General features: G+C 36.4%; 1 protein-coding gene across 1 annotated transcript in view; it reads right to left on the minus strand.

The window, feature by feature from the left end:
* Dnajc24 (DnaJ heat shock protein family (Hsp40) member C24) overlaps positions 1 to 16,549 on the minus strand; it is a 41,334-nt gene extending 24,785 nt beyond the window's left edge. Inside the window, exons 1-2 of the mRNA XM_090347955.1 lie at positions 16,469 to 16,549; positions 15,273 to 15,415 (exon numbers count right to left, since the gene is read on the minus strand). Of these exons, the coding sequence (XP_090204081.1) occupies positions 15,273 to 15,380 (108 nt within the window). The 5' untranslated portion in view covers positions 15,381 to 15,415; positions 16,469 to 16,549. The remainder of the gene's footprint in view (positions 1 to 15,272; positions 15,416 to 16,468) is intronic.
* Positions 16,550 to 18,732: the final 2,183 nt, after the last annotated feature.

Genomic DNA, 18,732 nt, shown 5'->3' on the forward strand with positions numbered 1-18,732 from the left:
AATGCTTATTATGGATTATTTTAATTTAGAGATCTTGGGCTTTAATGAGCATGACCATCATAACATTCTGAAGCACTCACCAGTAAAAATAATAAAAACTCATTTTTTTTGGACAACGGTTGAGAAATAAAATGGCAAAGGTTAAATAAAGAGAATTATGAATAATATAAAGAATTAGTAAATCTGGCTACAATAATATCTGAAGACTAGAAGAGTACCATTCCAACATTTCTCCTCCTAATGAACTGCAGTTTACTATCTGTATTGACTTACTGAAGTGTGAAACACAGGGTGTATCAAAATATTTCAGAAAAAATTAGTATTCCTCACCTTGGATAATTTTATAAAAACCAAAAGCCTTCTAATTAAGAATGCTTATTATAACAACTTTAATTGATCTTTTACCAAGGTAAGACAAAAAAAAATCCTAACAGGATAGCCAGTGCAGTGAACTAAAAGCCATTCCCTCTCTGTTTCCATTCTTCAAACACTGTAGGAGCTATATTCAATTCCTTCCCTTTTCATGGTTTTCTCCCATAGTACCTTTCTCTGATGTTATTGTCCTTTGGATATTTCAATTTTCCCCTGAAATATCTTCTAAACATCTCTCAGAAGAGGCCTTGTAGCACTGAGTCCTCTTTTTAAGACCCTGCTTTCCTTACACTTGTAAAAGTGGGGTAAGGAAAAGGGGTCTTTGTCCTCAGGCATACTTTGCTGTGACATCACTCTTGTCATCACTTCACTAGAAAGCAACACTCAAGTATGGCTGGAAGACAGGGTGAGCATGAGGGTCCCTAAGGGCTCTCCATAAGCAAAATATGTAGACAATGTGATCTGTCTTTGTGAACAGGTAAAACAGATCAAACAGATCAGGATATGGGACCGCTTTCTCAGGCTATTTTCCAATGTGGCAATGAAATAGGGAAGAAAAAAAGAGGGGACCACCTTGTCTGATGGCCTCAAGTACAGTTAAGTCTTCCCACTATACTTTGCTCTGGTCCTGCTTGCTGTGACTGGTAATAATTATTTTACAAATGCAAGCATTGAAGGGGAGAGAAGGGGAGAGCTTATTCTTGAACCATCAATGAGAACATACTGCACAATAATTCACATCTAAATCTAACTTTTCATCACTTTAGAAAACTGGAAATTCCAAAATTGATATGTTCAATCAAAAGTCAAGAAATAGTAGTCCTCTTAGAAGTGGCGCTGTAGGGGTAGGGCGGGTAGCCTTGAGCTGAAAAGCTCAGGGACAGCGCCCAAGCCCAGAGTTCAAGTCCCATGATCAACCAAAAAAAAAGGTGGGGGGGAATACTAGTTCTCCTTTCCTAAACAGATTCTCACACATACACACACATCATAGATAATTGGGTCCTATTTTCCTAAAATAGGCATCTTTCCAAATTGGGGTTGTTTTTTAAAGAGCATTGTGTTTTTAACAACTTCTGATTAGGAGACCTTTAAAACAAAACTTACAAAGAAACTGAAAGAGAAAAGGCCAAATACTGTTACTGAAATTAGTGACAAGTTTAGGAACTGCTTTAACAAGTAACAACAATAGAAATATATAATCCATACATTTAGGTGTTATTAAAAAAAGATAACTGGCAGGCACACTGGCACATGCTTGAAACTCTAATTGAAAGGCTAAGATGGGAAGATCAAGAGACTCAGGCCAGCCTGATAAGCACAATACCTTTAAATAATATATTAATACCCCTCCTTCTCCTCTAATTTTCTGACAAATTAGTGAATCTTATGAGTATGACCCTAACTTGTTGACCTATCATTCATACACCGTAAGATTTCTCCTTTTAAGATAGTTAACAGAATTATGCAACTATTACCATTATGTAATTTTGGTTCATTTTTATTACCCCTGTGAGAAATACTCTAACCATCAGTAGTCATTATTTTTGTTCCCCTTACTCCCCTTGCAGTAATGTACTGTCATCTCTGTAGATTTGCTCTTTATGGATGGGAAACACACACACACACACACACACACACACACACACACACACACACACACAAACTGCAAAGAAAATCCATCATTTTTATTTTTTGTTTTGTTTGTGGGTATGTGCTCAAAAAAACATACTTTTTTTACTCAATTTTTAAGTACTTACAGTTTTTAAATACTTCTTTCTCAGTTCTTTTGGAACTGTTGGGTCAATAGTTAATAATTTGTCTACATATAGACAAAAATAATATGCTCTCCTAGAACTTATAATCTAGCTGTGTGACATATCAGTAGCCCTTATTAAGGAATCAGTGTAAATAGTACTTTGAATTTAATTAGAACATGACATACAGTATAGTTCCATGGTTCTCAGAGAGTGTTAAGTGACCTTTCAGTATTTTTACATGGTCAACCACATTGACAAAGCAATATGAGTAAGTGAAGATCCCTTTGGCCTATCCGAATCTTTTACTAGCTCCAGTCTTTCAAAGATCGATTTTAAAAGCAATGATATTTTTTAAAAGACCATTAGTTTTTTTTAAATGAAATTGAGAGACTCATTCTGAAAACACTGGTAACGCCAAGAAAGAAAAAGAGAAAAAGGAGGAGAAATATTGGAATGAGAGTAGAAAGAGGAAGAGGAAGATGAAGAGGTGGTGAAGGAAAGAGATACAAAGGGCACAGAGGTATGGATAACTAAAGAACAATAAAGAAAGAACAATAAGCAGAGGAAAACAAACTGCAAAGGGGAAAGGGAAGAGCACTGAAGGAAAACAGATAGGATATTTATTGATGAAGAGCTAAATCCAGGGCTACCACATTCAGAGAAATGGAGAAAAAAATCTAAGAAGTAAAATGAAATGTGGTTGTATAATTAAATCTGGCAAATCTCAAAATGAAGACTTACCACTGTAACATTCTTTGAATTTAGAGATTTCCTAACTCTATAATTTGAAACCAATACATTTTCGTTTTTCTTTGAAATATGTGGAAGTATAGCATACTTTGTTTATGATTGTACACATGGTACGAAAATGATTTTAAATCCTTTACAGCATACTACCTAATTACTAGTTTAAGTAAAAAGCCAGATGGATGCCCACTCACAAAATCAAATAAGTCTTCAAGGACATACCCAATATGAGCTACAGAGAGTATTCTAAGATAAAACACTGTCTCCAAGCTCCCCAAATGATAATTAGTAGCACAGCACTGGTTGATTTCACTTGCTTGTTTGATTTAAGGAAGACATATTTCTTTGTATAATTAAGAATATAAGAAGCTGATGCCAAACTAAAGTCATCCCTGCAAAGTGAGAATGGTGATGTACATGCAAAGACCCTACAGAGCTGCTCTCCTACAGCAACTCAGAGATCTGCTCTGTGGGCCACCAAGGCCATCAGGCACTAATTAGATGCTGTGTTCTGTCAACGCTTTCATCCTCTTCTTTTATTAATTGATCATTCTGGGATACCAGAACACTGGCTTTGAATTCCCACAAGCATTTTACCCTTGAGATAGAGACGATATGAAAAAATAAATATGACAGATTAACTATCTCATATTTGAATCAGCTCTAAAACTCCCACCCCCTTTTTTCTGGGTGGTACTGGGATTGTACTGTGGTGGTACTCAGGACCTAGCACTTGTTGGGCTGGCACCGTACCTCTTGAGCCATGCTTCCAGCCCTGCTTTCTGTTGGCTATTTCAGAAAGGAACTCTCTGAACTGCCCATGCTGGTCTTTAATTATAGCCCTGAGGATCTGTCTCTTTGTATCCTACTTTAAAAATCTGTTTATAAGAGTTATCTATATTCCTTTTTTGCAGAAACATTCCCATGGGCCTAAAAGATACAAATTTTTCAAATAAAATATAATTTCTTTTAATTTTATAAATATAATCATAATTTACATAGTGGGTATAATATGTGTATGAAGCACTAGCATTTTCATACATAGTATATGAAATGGTGGGATTAGACATGTAAGGCTCGAGAGGTAATGACAATCTTTAATTCCTACTATTTAGAGATAAGGGAAATTTATCTAAAACTCAGTAACAAGACAGGTTGCTTTAATACAGATAAAATGGAGTTTAGTAAAGAGGAAGCATTTAATAATTGTTGTTAAGTTTAATGAATATAATGTACTACTTTCTGAGATAAAGGGTTAAGTTGGCTTCTTAGGATATCAAGAAAACACACATCCTCTGAGATAATTTTTGGTTTTCATCACTGTAAATCACTGTTATTATGAAGCAGCCGTTAAACACTTGGTAAGAAGTGCTGTAAGACTGCACAGTAGTAATTCTCTAATGAATCTGTATATAATGTACAGAGGCAAAGAGAAATATACATTCACTACAGGCCTAGGCTTTCTTGTTTAGTTTCTTCTTTTTCTGTGTGGTGCCTGCTTACTCAGAAGAAAGATTATATAACAAAAAGTTAGAAATGAAAGTGCCACAATGTATGTACTTTATACTCTAAGATTATAATATCTGAAAAAGACAATTCCAAAGGTAGAGTCAAGTGCAACACACTACTGCCACCTAATGCTTAGTAAAATATTGCCTAAACAAGTCAGTCATTGTCTTCTGCAAGTAAACAAAGCATGGTTTTTTAATGTATTTTAATTTTTAAGGCTTTGCAGTTTGGACAAAGAAAATATAATCCACCTTAAGCCAGCATCCCCCAAAAATGTGCTTGTCCTTTGAAATCTTATTTACCACCTTAGTTCCTGCTAGACGCTGTGCCAGCCATAAGGTTTCAGGATCACTACAAACTGGATCCCTGCCCATAAGGGACTCAGTCTAGTGGGAACGAGAGAGCAACCTGGGGGTAGGATTTCTGTTCTACAAACTACAAGCAAAACTCTGTTATCACTTCTGTGACCTGGCAATAATACCAATTCCTCCACATGTGACTGACCACTTACAGTGGAAAAAGCAATTTCTGATAGGTAGAGGTTCAATGGATAATATGAAACTTACATCTAATCAAAACTCTTGAAAATCTACAGTTTGTTATGTATCATGTTTGCAGTTTCATGAAAACAATCTGGTCCCTAGAACTCCTGGAATCTCTGGAATGAAAAGTGTCTTCTGTATGCTAATAAGACGACTTGTTGGACCCCCCCAAGACAGTTCATAATGTGAGTGACCACCAGAAAAATGAAGACAGTGTAAGTCAGTAGAGACTTTCTCTCTGAGCTCTCAACCTCCTGGAAGGAGAATGGGGGTTTAGATTGAATTGATCACCCTTAACATGGCCCAAGATTTAATCAATCATGCCTACTTAAAGCTTCCAACTAACAAAAGAAAAGAGCTCAGAGAAATCCAGGTTGGTGAGCTAGAACTTAATCACATGCTGTAATGTTTCCCCTTTCATCACAGAGATGAAAGCTCCTGTCTGAGGCCCTTCCAGAATTTACCCTATACATCTCTATTCACCTAGCTGTCAATATGTTTTCCTTAAAATATCCAAAGTTTCCTTGAGTTCTGTAAGCTACTGTAGCAAATTAAGTTAAATTGAGGAATGGATCATAGGAATCCTGAGTTATGTGCATTAAGGCACCTTTTTAAGGCACCTTTTAGTTGGTCCAGCACAAATTTAGTAAAATGAGAAAGGCAAGGGAAGATAAATTTTTTTAATTTTTTTATTATAATTAATAGAAGGGTTACAGTTATATTTGCCAGATAAAAGGTGCATTACTTCACACACACTGATACCCCTTTCTCAAGTTTTTGGCCCCATTACTCTGCCAGGAAGATAAATTTCTTAAAGAGCACATTTTCATATTTGTCAGGAACAGTAAGTAATAAATGTCGTTTGTAATAAAACTCGGTAATGATAATAAATCAGTTTTCCACAATGCTACCTTTCACATCAGGTTTGGGGGATATAACTTCATTCATTTCTACAAACAATTCGCTGGGTCAGAATACATCATCCCTTAGCCAGTAGGGCAAATTAATACAATTGTTTTCTATTTTTAAAACACTTAGCCAAGGCTATTTACAGAATCATAGGTTCTCAGGTTTGTGGGTTTGAGATAGCCTCTAAAATAGGCCATAAATTCACATTTCAACTGCTATTAGTGCTGCATAGCTTTCCAGAATTATAATGTTTTTAGTTTCTAGATCCAATTGAACCTTTTTTGTAATCATTCAGCAACTTTCTAGAATCCTCTTATTAATATTTATAATGGTTGGTTGGTTACATGGGGATTTTGCCTTTAAGTGACACAAAATTTTCTCCTGGTTAGATTATTTCTGGCTACACCACAGCTTTTAAGTGAACAGCAATTCAACAAGTTTGGTCCTAATTATTTGTGTCTCTATATTCCTATCCCCTTCAATTCTAGGTAATCCTGGAGAGACAATATCCAATCTATACCTTCTCCTGCGTTCTTGTACTTCTATTTCACAACTGAAAAGCATCTCACAGTCTTTCCACAGATACATGCCAGAAAAGCATCACTGCTACAAAGTAGTTTGCTTCATTTCTGTGAGGCTTGTGAGAATGGAAAAATTCCTGCTTTGACCCAGTGGCTCGGCCTTCGTTAATTACAACTCCTTTTCTTGCTGCACTTTATTAAGACATCCTTTTGTAAACTCCTTGAAATTTAGTTCATCCTTTTGCACATAGTGAACCTGAGCTCAGCCAAAGTGGTCAGAGGGGTAGGGATAAAAGGGGAGCAGCCTGTCTGCAATGTGTGCTTGCTTGCAACGTATTTGGCTGATGTGTACCCTTCCCCAGAAGTAAAACTTGCCTTGCCACATTCTTTTGAGTTGGTATCCTTATTTCTATACAAAACCCCAATATCTTGAGCTATTTCCAACATACATCAAGCTTGACCTGCTCTCCAATGAGCTAGGGGTTCTTCCTCAGAAATTTCCTATTTTGCTCCTCTTGAAATAAGAGGTAAGAAAGAACATCACATGCATTGTACTCCCCAAAGTCCAAGTCCTCATCACTCCTCGTCTTAATGGCTACAATGGAGATATTCTTTCTTCTTCAAGGTTCTTCCTACCATAGAATATCCTATTTACAATTATTGTTATCTACTAAAAATATAGATCTAATTTTCCTCATAATATCTTTAGTGCCCCCAGAGGCTATTTTAGTTGCCTTGTTTTATTTTTGGTTTCTTTCTTTCTTTTTTAAATCTTTTCTTTTTTTTCCAGAGCTGAGGACCGAACTCAAAGCCTTAAACTTGTTAGGCAAGTAATAATTGCCCCTCCCTCCCCCAGAATATTTTAAGACTACTTCAAAGCACTCAACAGGCACTGTAGGAAAAGGTGAGAAAATGAGTAAATAGCAATAATAGAAAACAACTCAAAGAGAAATATAGCCAAGAGGAGAAAGAAAATGTCAACAATACAGTTATATGACTATATAACTTTAGATGACATGACAACCCTACCAATCTCAACAGTGCTCCAAAAAAGAATAAAAAAATCAGTGAAATCACATTAATAAAGTTGATAATCAAACTGGCTGCCTTTCTTTTTTTTTTCCTTGTGAGTCATGGCACTTGAACTCTAGGCCTGGGCGCAGTTCCTGAGCTCTTCAGCTCAAGGCTACTGCCCTAACCCTTAAGCCCCAGTGGCACTTCTGGTTTTCTAGTGGTTAACTGGAGATAAGAGCCTCTCCGTCTTTAGTGCCTGGGCTGGCTTTGAACCTTGATCTTCAGATCTCAGCCTTCTGAGTAGCTAGGATTACAGGTGTGAGCCACTGTGCCCGGCCCTGACTGCCTTTGAGATACAAATTTTTACCCATTTGCTAAAATAAATTTTGGGGAAGGGAATAGTCCCTTGCCCTCTTAAAATACATATGACACAACTATATCTATTTATGATAAAGGTGTACTGCTCCATACCACTACATATATTGTGTGAGACCTACTAGAACTACAATAAATAACTACTATTAAATCTAACATAGATGTCTTTCTACAAAAGATTTAAACCGTCATATGCAAGTGGGAAAAAGTTTAAAATGAATTTAAAGTTATGCTAATTTCAAAGAATAAAAACCAATGCTTCCTAAGGACAGATCTCGGTTGTCCATAGTAGTTTCTTTTCTTTCTTCTAAATGCTACTGTTCTGTTGGAATGAGCCTCATAGGTCAGAAGTACAGAGTGCTCATTTCCAGGCTTCAGGCACTCGTCTACCATCTGCAAAATCTTTGCCCCATATTCTTATACTACTATTTACTTTTCTGGCAAATTCTCATATTCTCATACTGCTAACTATTTACTTTTCTGGCAAATTGACTATGCCTCTCTTTACTTACCCTCATCCTAAAACCAAGGATGTGTATCAATATGTATGTCACAAATCTACATAAGTATTACATAAATATAGCATAATAATAGATATAACAACATAAAATTATATACCTGTGTATTATCGAAAAATCACTTTAGGACATTGTTAATGTGTATTCTATTTAACACTGAAACAAACTTTACATTTTGTATTTGTGATTTATATAAGAAGTCTCACTGAAAGATTAAACATTTCTATTTCCCAAACATATTGTAAGAATTTTGAGACAAAATTGAATGAATGCTGTACATTCTTGGGTTTATTGTATTTTTAGCATTGGGTACTGAACCTAGGCTTCAAGCTATGTTCACAACTCTTTTGTCTGTATTTTGTTGAGATGGTGCCTCACCTCAAGACCATCCTGCGCTGATCTTGAATTTCTGATTCTCTTTTCTTCAATTTCCAAGCAGCTGGGATTACAAGTATATGTTACCATACCTGAGAAGACTGTTGTATACTTTATAAAGGGTAGGTGTGGCAATATAAGTGAAGCCAATCAGTAGAATGATTAATATACTGGTAATTCTATTAGAGAACCATAAGCAACACTAGCTAGAATACTAGCAGATAGCATATATGCTAATACAACATTTTGAAGATTTGACAATGTTATTATTACAATAAAAGACTTTACAATGTTAAATGATAAGATTTGGATTAAAAATGGAGGTCAGGTTAATTGTTCTTGAATTTATTCACATAGCAAAAGCACCTATTTGGGGGATTTCCCAGTTTCTCAGTTCAGAGTGTACAGCTTTCACAGATTACTGGAGATCCAGTAGTTTACAAAGAACACAGCTTAATTTCTTATAGTTCTGGAAGCTAGGAAGTCAAAGTTTGAGTGGCTCACATCTGAAGAGCACTTTTTGTTGCACAGTTCCTTGACAAAAGGATGGTAGAACATGTGCGCAGAGAGCCTAGGCACTCAAATGCATCCTTCTATCATAGACTTACTCCAAAGAATAGTCCATACTCACAGTAACAATATCAACATACAATTACAAAATAATGAAGATATATCTAGCATGAACTACCGACCTAGTAAACATTCACCATTCAACACTGTTAACTTAAGAGGTTTCCAACAACATCAAGCTTGGGAGACACATTCAAACCCTAGCATCTGGCATCATTGTCTGTTAGCAGCTCAGTTTCCTCACATACTTCTAGAAACGAATGCCTTTCTCATTTAGTTAGTATTGCACTATTAATAAGCTTCAGATTACCCCAACATGGCATGCCTTTGGATTTTAATTGTATACAGCAGGAAGAAACCATTCATCTGAGAAAAAGTGGTAGTAGAGAGAAGAGCAATGGTGTTCTGACCAGACTGTTCTGGTTGTGAATGAGGTCCCAGACATCTTCATTTCTTTTTCTTAGTCCTCAGTCCCTTTTACATCTGCTCTAAGTCTTGCAATACCATAGACTTAAGTGATTTATGAAATGACAAGTGAACAGGAAGCTATGTTAACAAAAATTACAAAGTTCATTAAATGGTAAATTCAGAAGAGAACTTCTGATTTTTATTTATAACATTCCTAGATTTTTTTTCACAAAATTCCTTTTAATGCCTAAGTACCTTTCTTAGAACTGAAACGGTTTTGCTTTGTAATGTAGTCAAAAGACCTGTTTATAAAAAATTCTTAGCTTTGGGCCAGGAGTTTAGCCTAGTGGTAGAATGCTTGCCTAGCATGCACAAAGACCTGGGTTCGATTCCTGGGTACCACATACGTAAAAAAAAAAAAAAAATGCTGGAAGTGGTGCTGAAGCTCAACTGGTAGAGCTCTAGCCTTGAGAAAGACCAAGGACAGTGCTCAGGACCTGAGCTCAAGGCCAGGACTGGCAAAAAGAAAAATTCTTAGCTTTTTTTGTTTTTTCCTTTTCTGATGTGGTAATTTTCCTCTGATATAACTGAGATACTCATCCTCTTTTTCAAGATACTAAAATGTATTACAAATAAGCTTAATGCTAATCCATATATAATCAGTTATAATCAAAAGAGACCTCTGAATGCCCATATAACTATTAAGTGGGATTTTATATTCATCCAATATTAAAAATAAGGGCATCTTGCACACTTCTGCCTCAAATTACAAGGATTTTCTTAAAGATTATGGGACATATTATAACAGCAGCCATGTAATTTTCAAACACAATAATTCTTTTCCAGATCAAATATATCTTGCAATGATATCAGCATCAATGGGAAAAGACCTCCAATTTTCAATTTGACAAAGCTTTATCTTCAGTAAACAGCAATTTTCAGATGCATAACTGCAAAAAATATAAAATAATATAGCTAATCACTCTGGACCTGAGATCAATTTAAAGCAATGGTTTGTAACCCAAATTAGAAAACTGAAAAAAAATAGTTTTTTAGAAAACTAAAAATATATTTTAGAGATTGATTTGCAAGGAGAAAAGAAAACAGTGTATTGTTATAATAAGTCTCATAATAAAACACTGTGAAGAAATGCTTTTATTTTTATGTAATGCTTTTATTTTTGTGTAGTAAATTATCTGTCAAGAGACTTAATGATATATGAAATAAGTATCTTTAAAGTTATGTTTTTGTTTTTTTGCCAGTCAAGGGCTTGAGCTCAGGGCCTGACCACTGTCCTTGGACTTTCTCAAAGCCAGAGCTCTACCGCTTGAGCCTCAGCACCACGTTCGGTTTTTTTTCTGTGTATGTAGTCCTGAGGATTTGAACCTGGTCTTCACGCATGCTAGGCAAGCACTCTACCACTAGGCCCAACTTCCAGCCCTAAAGTTAATTCTGTATCTTAGATTAACATGTCTTTAAAACATTTAAACATATTTCAATGAATTAATAGAATTTTTCAGAATTAGGACTGTAAGTAAGCACTACACTTACAAAAACTGAAATAAAGAAGTAGTATTTACTAAATCAACATGTATTATAAACTCAGCAACCTACAATTTAGCAATATTTTATCCTAACAACTAATTATGTAGGAGGTGTTAAATTCAAAGTCTTCTGAAACACGCATGTAATAAATGTGCCTTTTTATAAAATAAGATATAGAATGGTATTAGTCAAATGCAATTTTACTCTCTGTTTTCTGACCTTGCTGAAAAACATGGGTCACAAAAATATGTTAATTCAAATGGGAAAGAACATATGAGCTTCAGAAGCCGGCTTTAATTTTTTAACAACTTCTTATAAACGTGATAAATGATAAAGAGATTTTTCTTATAATTGTTGAGGTCTTTTAGAAACTAAACTCATAAAATTAAAGAAAATAATTTCATTCTATAAGCTATAATCTAGATTTGCCCCCCAAACTAAAATAGAGAGTAGTAATTAGTCTGACCTTACATAATACACTAACTGTACCTGAATGAAATAATTTATAGAAACCTAGAAAATCAAAACTTTTGCTTTTAAGTAGTAAATACTTTGGGCTAGCAATTACAAGGAAAAAAGTGTGATATAATGGGAGGAAGTCTAGAGTCAGAGACTATGTGAACAAGTCTCAGTTCCTTTCAACTCTACTAAGTGTATGTTTCTGACCAACCAGTTAACTGTAACTAAGACTTAGATTTTTCAGTTAGAAACATGATGTATTACTTATAGAACTGCTGAAAGAATGAAACCAGATAATGCACAAATGCACTTATAAGCTGCAAATATGAATGCTATTAGTATTACACTACCAATTTTCTTGCATTCTTAAATAAAATATAAATAAATATAATTCAATTCATGGCCTTAATTAAAAATACACGTTATTGTTCTAACCTTGAATACAGGGACCACAGATATGGCAACCCAAGTTCAAATAAGCCAAAATGTTATTAGACTCTTGGTGATTATGTATAGCTATACATAGTTGTTAGCTGAGATATCTTACTGGCATCTGTAGATATAGTCACCCTGCAGAATAATGCTACTTCATAAAACTTTCTATGACAGTATGTGCCTGTAATGCCACATACTCAGGAGGCTGAGATCTGAGAATTGCGGTTCAAAGCCAGCCCAGGTACTAAAGTTCGTGACTCTTATCTCCAATTAACCACTAGAAAATCAGAAGTGGGGCTGTGGCTCCAGGATGGTAGCTTTGAGTTGAAGAGCTCAGGGATAATGTGCAGGCCCAGGGGTAAGCAGGTAGCCTTGGGATGAAAAGCTCAGGAACAGTGCCCAGGTCCAGAGTTCAAGGACCATGACCCTGGATGTTAGCCTGGGTGTTGTCTCTGAGCTCTTCAGCTCACATTCTACCACAGCTACAGTTCTACCACACAGAGTCACAGCACCACTTCCCATTTTCTGGTGATAAATTGTAGATAAAAGTCCTCAGATCTCAGCTTCCACAGTAGCTAAGATTACAGGCTTGGGTCACTGGCGCCCTGCCTACTTTCTTTTTTCTACAGAGGAAAAGTCACCAAATAAGGGCTCATCAGCTATTGCATTCATCCTTTCTTCCTGTAACAATGGAAACAGTTATTTGTGTTTCCCTTCTCTTACCTAACAAAAATCCTTTTGACTTATGCTTGGGTCCTCACCGTGTACCTTCTGTCATTACTCTGTCTCTTACAACTGTAATCCCAAGATTTCTCTTGGCGACTTCACCATGAATATAAACATATGCAATTCTCTCCCATCTTTCAAAGAAAACCTGAAGAAAATTGTTCAACTTTTTTAATCATTCCAACTCTCCTCATTCTTACCTCACTGCTCTCTACCTTCTCTACCCTAGAGGACAGACTATCCCTCTAGTGCTAAGGAAGGTACAAAAAAGAAATAAGACCTATGAAGAGTTAAAAAAATTTTAACAAACAGTTGAAAACAATGCATGTGAGTTAATCAGGTGAGGTGGTGATAGACCATAGTAGGCTAGATTTAGTAGCAAGGCAGGACATGGAAGGCTACTTCCCCTCAAGAGTAAATGAAAATGATTCAGAGCATCCACTAAGAAAAAAATGAATAAATATGTATCATGTTCTCTCCCAAAATTCCACTGTAATAACAGTAAAAGAATACTTTTAGCCATATAAAAATCCAGAACAGAAGAGAAAAAATGAGACACCAAAATTTGGGGATGGAAAACAGATTAGTAAACTATTTGCTATAGTTTATAGATGGAATGTCTTCCAAAAAACTGTGTTACAGATAAAGGCATAGTCCTCAGCTGGATGCCATGAAAAAATGATGAACCTTTTAAGAGGGTAGGCCTAGTTGGATGCCTTTAGGTAACTGAGGGCATGTATACCAAACAGATTATAAGGATTCTGATCTCCTTTTTTACACTGGCCAACAAGATAAGGAGTTTTGCTCTGTAAGATGCTTTATCACAGACCCAAAGAAAGGTAAAGGGGCCAATCTAACATGGAGTGGAACCTCTGAAACCATGAGCCAGAATTAACTTTATGTTATCTTAGACACTCATTACAGTAATGGGAAGCTGACTAACACAGTATCTAATTCAGACTACCTAAGAAAGCTGAAACATAAAGCCTGAAGTGAAAGATTAGAGAAATGAATTCGTTTCATACAGAGGCCAGAGAAACGGAGAAACTTAACATATTAAGTACCTTTAAGAAAACTAAGGACTAAATAAAGACAAGTCTCCTACTCACATAAAATCAGTCATCTACTCTCTCCTACCAGAGCAGAAAATCCTAGGTTTAGGACTGAAAATAAAATAACAGACAAGGTTTGGTTTCGGAAATATCAGGCACAGTGTTGAGGGCAAGCATCAATGTACTAAAAATAAACAGCTCTTATATACAAAACAAGATGTAGGTAAAATTACTTTTGATAATGTCTGCAGAAATATACTATGATTAAACAGCCAGTATAAAGCCGGGTGCGGTGGCTCAAGCCTGTAATCCTAGCTACTCAGAAGGCTGAGATCTGAGGATCAAGGTTCAAAGCCACCCTGGCACAAAAGGACCTGAGACTCTCATCTCCAATTAACATCTAGAAAATAGGAAATGGGGCTTGGTTCAAGGGTAGGGAGGTAGCCTTGAGCTGAAGAGCTGAGTTCAAGCTCCATGACCCACCAAAAAAAAAAAAAAAGCCCATATATCAGTATAGCATTTTAACATGTAACTAATACAAAATTTTTTTCAGATTTTTACATTCTGTTTTGGGTACTAAGTTGTTAAAATCAAAGGTGTACTTTATACTTATAACAGATTACAATTTAGACTATCCCAAACTCAAGGGCTCAATAGCCACATGTCTAAGTGGCTACTGAATACACTATTATGGGGCTACAACTGTAAATATTTACACAGATTTTGTCATTTAATAATGTCTTTGAATCCTCCCTAAGACATATATATTGGAAATCAGATCAAGTTCTCACAGGTGGTGAGAGAATCTGAGGATTCTAATACAGTCAGCCTGACTATGATCTCTTCTCTACTACACTATCCTACATCAAATCAAGTTTTTTATATAATTTTTATTGCAATTAATAGAAGGGTTACATTATATTCACCAGATACAAGGTGCATTACTTCACAAACATTGATACCCTTACTCATGTTTTGGTCCCCATTTCCCTCCCCCCACCCCCACCCCTCATTTTGTTTTCCCCCCTTCCCCATCCTATTTCAAATAAACAGATAAACATATATACAATATATCAGATAACAAGGTAAAATACTGTAACAAGATGAGATAACCAAAGGACAGCAAAAGAGATGAGAGATAACATAGTACATACATTAAGGATAACAATCACTCATTATATGGCTTTTGTTTCTATATCCTGAGGTCCAAATCAAGTTATTTTTTTCAAATTTTTATTTTTGCTATATTATTGAATCTTTCAATACATCAAAAATTTAGTTTCTTATTGACATTGTATATGTGTGTATGCATATATATATATATATACGCATACACACATATATGTAGAATCAGTTTTATGACCACATTTACAAACTGATACACACACAAACACATACACACACATTCATGATGAAAACTCAGAAAGAAAAGACTTACCATTAATATGAGTTTTTGATATTTCTGTCTTAGGTCAGCCACATCTGCAGATGGGTCTGCACCCAAAATACTGTACCAATCCTTCTTTGGTGTCTGTTTAAATGTCATCGTTCCTTGAACAAGAAGAGGCCTTTCCAGACAAGCTGAACAGAAACATTAAAATGACAACCTATTACAGACTGCAAGTATCTTTAAAAATAAAAATCAAGGGCTTTTCTATGTTCTTTTAAATTTGTTTGGGTAAATCACAATCATAAGGCAATCATGAATAAAACACGTATTTTCTTTTTTTTTTCATTTTTTTAAATTTATTTATTTTTTTTATTGTAATTAGTAAAAGGGTTACATGATATTTGCCAGATAGAAGGTGCATTAATTCACATACATTGATACCCTTTCACATGTCTTGGTACCCATTTCCCTCCCCCCCCCACACCCCCCATCTGTCTTGGTTTTCCCCCCTTCCCTATCAAATAAAACACGTATTTTCATCTTAAAATGCTCTAGATACTTCAGACATAACAATCCGAGGAAGGGCCAGGAGTTTGGCCTAGTGGTAGCGTGCTTGCCTAGCATGCAGGGAGACCCGGGTTCAATTCCTCGGTACCACATATATAGAAAAAAGCCGGAAGTGGTGCTGAGGCTCAAGTGGTAGAGCTCTAGCCTTGAGAAAGTCCAAGGACAGTGTTCAGACCCTGAGCTCAAGCCCAGGACTGGCAAAAACAACAACAACAACAACAAAAATCCAAGGAAAAATGGTAAACCTTAATAGACATTTCACGATGTGTGCTTTACCTCTTAATGAATATATACTAGCATGACAACTAGAAAAAGTCTGAGTGGTGGGTACACATCGAATCATAGATTGTACTTTCTGTAAAAATCCAACAGAGAGGCTCTCATTCAAACACCCGAAGAGGTTTTTAAAAAAAAAAAAAAAAAGAGCATCCCTATGGGCAGGAGTCCCCAGTGACTGAAAAGACGTCGAAACCGGGCAAAGAAAGACCCCGAAACTGCCCACTCGAGGACAGAGAGCACGGGCTGGGAGGCCCAGAAAACAGGCCAACTCTCCCCTGGGGGACAACTGACCACCCAAGCGGGAGTTTCCCCCCGGCTCCCCGTGGAATGCTGTCCGCTCCTACCAGCGCAGCCATGTGCGGGTACCCTTTCCAGGTCCCACACATTATCAGACTTACCGAACTTCACATGACAAGGACAGAGCCCACTGGTCCATCTGCCGCCTGCTAGAACTCGGAACCGGCTTCTCCTTCCACCGGAAGTCGGTGCTGTGACGTCACCACGCATCCACTCCAGCCGTAGTTGCCGGGGCACCAATCGAAAAAGGGCTCCTCCTCCTCCTCCCGCCCCTTCCCCCCCTTCCGTCGCGACGCGGTCGCCATGGTAACCAGTCACCGCTTGCTTGCCTGGAGGCTACTCGCAGTAAGTGCCTGAGTTGTTGGTGTGGTGAGGGAAACAAACACCTGGGGAAAAAAAAAGCTTTCCCTCTGTTCTCTCTCTCTCCCCTGTCCTGGCGCAACGACTCTCGTTTCTGTCCTCCTGCTCTACGAGCACCCTACCGGGACCGTAGGTTCTCCTTGCCTTCTCCAGGTTTCCTCTATTTACCCTACCACTGGGTCATTGAGGTTTGGATTTGAGAGGTAGGTTACCAAGAATGTGGAGATCTGAAAACGCGCGTTTGACTTAATTATTTCTTTCAAACCTTGGCACATGACTTAGTTTATTTTTATATAATTTTATTTTTAGTGTGTATGTGGTACCAAGGAATCGAACCCACGTCTTCATGCATGCTAGGCAAGCACTCTACCAATAGGCCAAACTCCCAGCCCAGTTTAATTTTTTTTTTAAGTTCTGAATTGGGCCTAGTACAGTACTTGTTTAACATCTGCCTGATCTGGTTTAGTTTCCAGTACAGACCAAAAAAAAAAAAAATTCAAAATTCTTTCACATTTGCTATCTGGAATTGCTTTTACTTCAGTCCCACAAGGCAAGTAACAATGGTGTTATTTTCCCATCTTGTAGTTGAGAAAACAAAACAATAGTAAAGAACAAATAGCTAATTAGTAGCAACAGAAATCTGGACTCTTAACCAGTCTATCTAATCCCGGAATAGTTGTTTGGTATTACTGAGTTCTACAGAAAAAGCAAAATGTATCAGGGTTAGCTATTCAAATTCGTCAGAGGGAACTCTAAGCAGGTGTTTGGGGTTTTATTCTTGTTAGCTTTTCTATCTTCCACCTCACCTTTCTTTTCATTATCTTTGCTCTCTTCCATGCCTTGTATCTGCGGATGAAAAACACATCAGTTTTGTTTTTTTTCTTTTGGGGTTTTTTTTGGCACCATGACATGAATTTCCCTTGGAGCTGTTAAAGTGGTTTTATTGTTGCTACTGCTTTTGATTTCCTTTTCAAAATCCTTTTTCTCTCAAATATCAGGTTAACAAGACAGAAATTAATTTTAAGCAGAATAAATAAAATCCTATTGTGAATAAGTATTTAATGATTATATTAACTACAAAGAATAACTGAGTGTTGTAGATAAATCTAAAAATAAAAGCATAGATTAGGGTCTATACAGGATTTTGTCATGTTTAAAGTAGACACAGAGTATCATACTAATAATAACCACAACTAGTGTTAGTCCTGGCTATAAAATTCCTTCTGAGTGGTCCTATCAAAATATCTAAAACAACATTATTGAATATTTTCAATCCATTCCTAAGGCTATCTTGAACTTATCTTCAAACAATATTTCCACTGCTTGGTTGATTTTTATAGAGAGATGTACTCTTATACTCCAGTTTTTAGAGCAAAATTGCTTTGATATACTATCATTAGGTTACTACATAATCTCTCTTGTATCCTATATACTTGTTTGGTTTTATAAAATACTTTCACCATTAAGTCTCAAATACTTTGTTATGTCATTTCTCCATACTATAGTTTTTATCCCTAAACCATACTGGCTTTTGAAAAAATTCCTGTAGTCTTATTATTCAACCAAAAATTATGTCATTTATGTCACCTTGTCTCTGTATCTTGTCTACATTTAGCTCTTTTCAGAAATGTATTTTGCTATGGTTAGTTTGCTTGAATTAGAAGATTGCTAGTACCTGGCAAGTCCTCTTTGTACTTACATCCCTTTATTTTCCCAATATGGCCTCTACTTTTCCAGCTTTCTTGTCTGCTTTATTTTCTATAACTGAAAAATTGAAGCATTTGAGTATTGTTTTGGCTCTTCATCCATAATTTTGTGCAGACATTTTCCCTTACTTACAATGCCAGTTTTCTTCCTCCTATCAATTATATTCCTTCTTTAAAGCCTGGTCTTTAGAAGTTACTTCTTGTGTACTTCTGATTTGCATCCATCCTATAATAGACTATATTTATGTGTATGCCCTGATTTGCAAGCTGGATGGTAGGCTCTCTGAGATCAGGATAAT

Source organism: Megascapheus bottae, chromosome 16 (assembly GCF_031878675.1).
Source record: "Megascapheus bottae isolate mThoBot1 chromosome 16, mThoBot2.hap1, whole genome shotgun sequence".
Lineage (NCBI taxonomy): Eukaryota > Metazoa > Chordata > Mammalia > Rodentia > Geomyidae > Megascapheus > Megascapheus bottae.